At 35.2% G+C, this 7255-nt stretch overlaps 1 protein-coding gene across 1 annotated transcript; it reads right to left on the bottom strand.

Annotated features, from left to right (window-relative positions):
- Positions 1-432: 432 nt before the first annotated feature.
- Positions 433-6012, bottom strand: LOC100168485. Its single transcript, XM_029491968.1, has 2 exons — positions 5983-6012; positions 433-4620 (listed from the first exon to the last, which is right to left on the bottom strand). The coding sequence occupies exons 1-2, from the start codon at positions 6010-6012 to the stop codon at positions 1867-1869; spliced, it is 2784 nt and encodes a 927-aa protein (XP_029347828.1). The 3' UTR covers positions 433-1866.
- Between the last annotated feature and the right edge of the window lie 1243 nt (positions 6013-7255).

Below are 7255 nucleotides of genomic sequence, written 5' to 3'. Positions count from 1 at the left end.
TAAAAAGCTAATATAAACATTAAGTGAAAATTGCATGTATTTAAGATCATTTGGTTTAGAGTTACACCAAAAGCCAAAATCGATTTCGTCAAAAAACGATTTTGCGTAAAAATTCCAGTTTTTCCTTAATTCTTATCCTGTTTTTCCGGACGATTTTGAAAACTATTGGGACCCCCCAAAAGTACCAACTAGATTCACTTTCCCATCGAACAAGATACTTAAGTTGAAAATCGAAGCATTATTTCAACTACTAATCGTGTACACAGACACAAAAATAAAAAAACACACATCATTGTAATTTGTAAAATCAATACATTTATCGTTCCGCTCAGAGTCTAAAGAGTGAAAATATTTTACCGTTTATAGTATATTATTTTAAAGAAGTTTTATTACATTATGATTATAATTAATAACACTGTAATTACGATTTGATAACAATATTAATATTTTTATTTATATTTTAAATGTATGCATTTCAAGACGTATGACAATTTATTATATAAATAAATAAATAATTTTACCTACATAAGGATCTCCTGGATCTATACCAGGTCGTAGGTAACAATTAAGGGTAATAAAAGAATTGTAATTTGTTACATAAATTATTTCTTAACCTAGTTTTAAATAATCTAATAATGAAGTAAATTTAGTGGTACTTAACTTATTCTATACAAATAATAAAAAAAAATATTTTCATTCAAATAAATAGACATTACAATTTAATAAAATATCACAACATTTAAAAATAAGTGATGGATCTCCTCAAAAGTCAATGACTTATTGAGTTCCACAAAGTATAATTTACTTACATTGACTTAATGTTAATAAGAAAAGGATTTGATTTATTAGATAAACTTAAGTAATAATGTTATTAACAAACATATTGAAATAAATAAAGATATTTTAGAATTAAGTAACATTTGAATCATGATAATTACAAAATTAAATAAATTTTCATTAGGGAATTGTTGTTCAAAACTGTTCTAATTTTAGGAACACTAACATTGAATTTGGATGTTATCCTTAAGATTATAGGTACATAATTACCAACATTTTTAAAATACAAGAATTTTAAGTTTAGAATATATTTTAACTCTTTTTATAATTTAGAAATTTGAAACATATAACTATATAAGGCATATAAAAAATGAACTTGAGTAGTGAACATAGTGTTACTTCGAAGTTGCTTAGGTGGTTTTAGTATGTACCACCAAAAATTTGAATTCCGTAAGAAATAATTGATTGAACAAGACGTGTTATATAATAACAGTGTTAGGTATTCTTTTAAGTTTAGAATTCAAAGAATTCGCTTATTTTCTAAGACACTAGTTTTTTTCGTTAATTCGAATAACCTAATAGAATAACCTAATTCAACTTGTTTTATATTTTTACAATTTTAATAAATAACGCATCGAACCACAATTTGTTGATCATTTGACGCTTCTACCAACATCCTATCGTTTCACCACCTCCTGTAAGTCGGGTGCACGCAACAATATGTTTTAATGATTTAAAAATGAAAAAAAAATTTATTGAAAAATGTATGTACCTCCTACTGTATTCAGATGTTACTTAAAGTTGAAATTTAAAATGTGTTGCTCATGAAATAAATGTTTTCTTAGCCTCTATTTTGTGTTTTAATAATACTTACTTCAAATTGCTATTTCATTTAATTTATACATGTATCATTATATCAACTATGAAGTATAAACGTTTGTGTCTACACAAATAACACATGGTTGACACTCCGACACTCGCCATGTTACCGTTAATTTTATTAGAATTTAATTTACCATCGATTCGAAACATCTGCTATAATATATAATTTAATGTACGGTTACTTATAATATAAATGTAATACCTGCGTCATCGCATAGGGCATCCATTTTCGATTAAATATTGAAGACATTCTAGGTGTCCAGAATTCTCAGCCGCATGAAACGTTCTCCAATCCCACTGGCATCCATTTTCATGCGCGTACGTCAGGCATTTGAGGTTTCCATTTTCTGCAGCCAAATTACACGTATCTTCATCCCAAGGGCATCCATTCTCGTGTGCGTACGTCAAGCAGTCCAGGTGTCCATATTTTGCAGCCAAATTACACGTATCTTTGTCCCACGGGCATCCATTCTCGTGTGCGTATGTCAAGCAGTCCAGGTGTCCATATTTTGCAGCCAAATTACACGTATCTTTGTCCCACGGGCATCCATTCTCGTGTGCGTATGTCAAGCAGTCCAGGTGTCCATATTTTGCAGCCAAATTACACGTATCTTTGTCCCACGGGCATCCATTCTCATGCGCATACGTCAGGCATTTGAGGTTTCCATTTTCTGCAGCTAAATTACACGTATCTTTGTCCCACGGGCATCCATTCTCATGCGCGTACGTCAGGCATTTGAGGTTTCCATTTTCTGCAGCCAAATTACACGTATCTTCATCCCAAGGGCATCCATTTTCAAGCGCGTATATTAGGCATTTGAGGTGTCCATATTTTGCAGCCAAATTACACGTATCTTTGTCCCACGGGCATCCATTCTCATGCGCGTACGTCAGGCATTTGAGGTTTCCATTTTCTGCAGCCAAATTACACGTATCTTCGTCCCAAGGGCATCCATTCTCGTGTGCGTACGTCAAGCAGTCCAGGTGTCCATATTTTGCAGCCAAATTACACGTATCTTTGTCCCACGGGCATCCATTCTCGTGTGCGTATGTCAAGCAGTCCAGGTGTCCATATTTTGCAGCCAAATTACACGTATCTTTGTCCCACGGGCATCCATTCTCATGCGCATACGTCAGGCATTTGAGGTTTCCATTTTCTGCAGCTAAATTACACGTATCTTCGTCCCAAGGGCATCCATTCTCGTGTGCGTACGTCAAGCAGTCCAGGTGTCCATATTTTGCAGCCAAATTACACGTATCTTTGTCCCAGGGACATCCATTCTCATGCGCGTACTTCAAGCCGTCTAGTTTTCCATATCTTGCAACCAAAGAACACGAATCTGTGTTCCATGGAAATCCATTCTCATGCATGTAAGTCAAGCACTTTCGGTGTCCATAAGTTGAAGTAAAAGGTTCTTCATCATCCCATATTGATGATAGACAGCTGATGTATCCATCCCATGCAGCATTAGAACACAAAACACCGTCCCACGGGCATCCATTCTCGTGCGCGTACATCAGGCATTCAAAGTATCCATTTTCTGCAGCAAAATAACACGTACCTCCGTTCCATCGGCATCCATTTTCATGCGCGTACGTCAGGCATTTGAGGTTTCCATTTTCTGCAGCCAAATTACACGTATCTTCATCCCAAGGGCATCCATTCTCGTGTGCGTACGTCAAGCAGTCCAGGTGTTCATATTTTGCAGCCAAATTACACGTATCTTTGTCCCACGGGCATCCATTCTCGTGTGCGTATGTCAAGCAGTCCAGGTGTCCATATTTTGCAGCCAAATTACACGTATCTTTGTCCCACGGGCATCCATTCTCATGCGCGTACGTCAGGCATTTGAGGTTTCCATTTTCTGCAGCTAAATTACACGTATCTTCGTCCCAAGGGCATCCATTCTCGTGTGCGTACGTCAAGCAGTCCAGGTGTCCATATTTTGCAGCCAAATTACACGTATCTTTGTCCCAGGGACATCCATTCTCATGCGCGTACTTCAAGCCGTCTAGTTTTCCATATCTTGCAACCAAAGAACACGAATCTGTGTTCCATGGAAATCCATTCTCATGCATGTAAGTCAAGCACTTTCGGTGTCCATAAGTTGAAGTAAAAGGTTCTTCATCATCCCATATTGATGATAGACAGCTGATGTATCCATCCCATGCAGCATTAGAACACAAAACACCGTCCCACGGGCATCCATTCTCGTGCGCGTACATCAGGCATTCAAAGTATCCATTTTCTGCAGCAAAATAACACGTACCTCCGTTCCATCGGCATCCATTCTCATGCGCGTACGTCAAGCAGTCGAGGTGTCCACTATATGCAGCAGCAGAACACGTTATTTCATCCCACGGGCATCCATTCTCGTGTGCGTACGTCAGGCAATGCAGGTTTCCATTTGCTGCAGCGGAAGTACACACATCTTCGTTCCATGGGAATCTATTCTCATGCGCATACATAAGACAGTCTAGGTATCCGTGTGTCGCGGCTAATTCACACGTACTTGTGCCCCAACTACCATTCACATGAGCATATATCAAGCAGTCTAGGTTACCATAGAGCACGGCCCCTTCACACGCTGAATAGCGCGATATTGAGTCCGAATCGCTCCATGGAATGCCAATTTCGCGAGCGAACGTCAGACAATCAATGTGTCCGTAATACGCGGCCTCCTCACATATGTCACTGATTAAGTTGCGTTCGACTACAGCAGGCTGCAACTTACCAAACATATACCTCCTATCCCCCATCGGGTCGAAGCCACCACTGTTCGTGTTGAGTTTCAATATTTGAAAAACCGACTCGCAACAAATCTGCAAGTCTACGTCCGGAGCCTGCAGCTCGTCGTACTTGTCCCGCTGGATCTTGATACACGCGTAGTAAGCCGACTTTAACAAACTGGGTACGACGTACATTCTCTCGTCGTTAGCTGTAATCGTAAATGTATTTTCCTAATAATCAAGGTCCTGAAGAAATTCACTTGATCGTACTATAAATAAAAAATAAAAGGTGGGTAAGTGGATGTCCCTCTGCCGTACAGTAGGTTACAAGTGGGTCACTGTATAATGGATGGTATTAAATTTTAATTCAATGATATAATAACATTGTATAAGAAAAACGATTCTGAGCGGAGACAGTATGTCAGTCAAGGTAAAATACATATTATATACTTATATCTATGGTATTAAAAAAAAAATTAACCTATAATAGGTAGGTACCTATAATAAATTCCAAATTAATCATATCATAATATTTATTAGGTACTTATAACGCGTTATACATCAATAACAAACCGTGATACTATCATAGATATATAATAATACCTATACTTTAGAAGTTTCAAGTACTCACAAATAATATTATATAATCACAACAAAATAACTAAAATAGTTATTCTAGGTTTTTTAATCTGTATAATTTCGTCCAATAATGAACTTAAAATGACTATAAAAATAAACTGTACTTATGTATTTTTTAGATTTTTTTGGTAACAGAATTAACTATTTACGTGGAATCTTGTTTTAAATTTTCAATCTTTAGCTATAAAAGTTGAACATTTTATAAATTTTTAACTACAAAATAATTATTCAATTTTAAATTCGATAAATTCTGTCAAAATTCGATCTTTAAATGCTTATAAAAAATAATTTTGCCTATGTATTTTTAATATTTTTCAACTGCTATTGAAACAATATATCAGGAGCCTTGTATTAATTTTTTACACTTTTTGGTCCAACAGATAAAAATTTATTGATATTTATAGAAAAAAAAAACTAAAAAAATTGAAAACTTACAATGTCCGTAAACAGCTCAAAAAAGTCAAATTATTTTCAAAATTTTATTGTGTATAGAAAATGCTAATATAAACATTCAGTGAAATTTTCAAGTATCTACAGTCATTCGTTTTTTAATTACAACAAAATAAGAAAATCATTACATGAGAAATCGAGTGAATATCAAATGTTGTAAAAATATGAATTTCAAACGCTCATAAAAATTTAATTTGACTTGCTTTTAGACATTTTATTTTTGAAAAAGGTAGACAAACTTATGAGGAATCTTTTATAACATTTTCAAATCTTAGATTTAAAAAAAAAATTTCATGAATTTCTAACGTCCGTGAACTTAGCGGCAATCATGTAACAGATTTCAATTAAACCTATCCAACAATTTTGTTGGACGTTTGTTGGACATTGTTGGAAAGGTTTTACAATTTGTTGGACCGTCATTAAAAAGTTATAAACATTTTTCCAAAACCGCCGCTAAGTTCACACTAACGGCCAACATTAAATCAAACACATAATAAACTATACAAAATTGTTCTCCACGGTTTGTTGGGACATTGTTGGAAAAGGTCTCGCCATTTGTTGGAACTCTGTTTATTTTATACGAATTTTTGAAAAAAGTGCCGCTAACTTCACACCATCGGCCAACTTTTTTTAAAAGTTCCAAAAGCCAACCAAAACGGTTCTATATGGTTTGTTGGACGTTGTTGGAAAGGTCCCGCCATTTGTTGGAACTCTGTTGATTTTATACGAATTTTTGAAAAAATGCCATTTTGCCAACTTTATTAAAAAGTTTCAAAAGCCATCCAAAACGGTTGTAAACCGTTTTTTGGACGTTGTTGGAAAGGTCCCGCCATTTGTTGGAACTCTGTTGATTTTATACGAATTTTTGAAAAAATGCCATTTGGCCAACTTTTTTAAAAAGTTCCAATAGCCATCCAATACTGTTAGCGACAGTTTGTTGGACGTCGTTTTAAAGCTCTCACCATTTGTTAGAACTCTGTTGATTTTATAAGAATTTTTGAAAAAGTGCCCCTCGGCCAACTTTTTTTAAAAGTTCCAAAAGCCATCCAAAACGGTTGTAAACCGTTTTTTGGACGTTGTTGGAAAGGTCCCACCATTTGTTGGAACTCTGTTTATTTTATACGAATTTTTGAAAAAGTGCCGCTAACTTCACACCATCGGCCAACCTTTTTAAAAGTTTCAAAAGCCATCCAAAACGGTTCTATATGGTATGTTGGACGTTGTTGGAAAGGTCCCGCCATTTGTTGGAACTCTGTTGATTTTATACGAATTTTTGAAAAAATGCCATTTGGCCAACTTTTTTAAAAAGTTCCAAAAGCCATCCAAAACGCTTCTATATGGTATGTTGGACGTTGTTGGAAAGGTCCCGCCATTTGTTGGAACTCTGTTGATTTTATACGAATTTTTGAAAAAATGCCATTTGGCCAACTTTTTTAAAAAGTTCCAATAGCCATCCAATACTGTTAGCGACAGTTTGTTGGACGTCGTTTTAATGCTCTCACCATTTGTTAGAACTCTGTTGATTTTATACGAATTTTTGAAAAAGTGCCCCTCGGCCAACTTTTCTTAAAAATTCCAAAAGCCATCCAATACGGTTCTATATGGTTTGTTGGACGTTGTTTTAAAGCTCTCGCCATTTGTTGGAACTCTGTTTATTTTATACGAATTTTTGAAAAAGTGCCGCTAACTTCACACCATCGGCCAACTCTTTTTGAGCTGTTTACGGACATTGTAAGTTTTCAATTTTTTTAGTTTTTTTTTTCTATAAATATCAATA

Source organism: Acyrthosiphon pisum, unplaced genomic scaffold, assembly GCF_005508785.2.
Source record: "Acyrthosiphon pisum isolate AL4f unplaced genomic scaffold, pea_aphid_22Mar2018_4r6ur Scaffold_19;HRSCAF=88, whole genome shotgun sequence".
NCBI lineage: Eukaryota > Metazoa > Arthropoda > Insecta > Hemiptera > Aphididae > Acyrthosiphon > Acyrthosiphon pisum.
The sequence above is the reverse complement of the archived record's forward strand: the minus strand, read 5'-3'. Positions and strand labels throughout refer to the sequence as shown.

What these genes read in the sequence shown, in the direction of transcription:
- LOC100168485 (XM_029491968.1), bottom strand. Translation starts at nt 6,012, where the DNA reads ATGTCCCAACAAACCGTGGAGAACAATTTT. An exon ending in AAACCGTGGAGAACAATTTT is followed by an intron (nt 4,621 to 5,982) that starts GTATAGTTTATT and finishes CTTGATTATTAG; the next exon opens with GAAAATACATTTACGATTAC.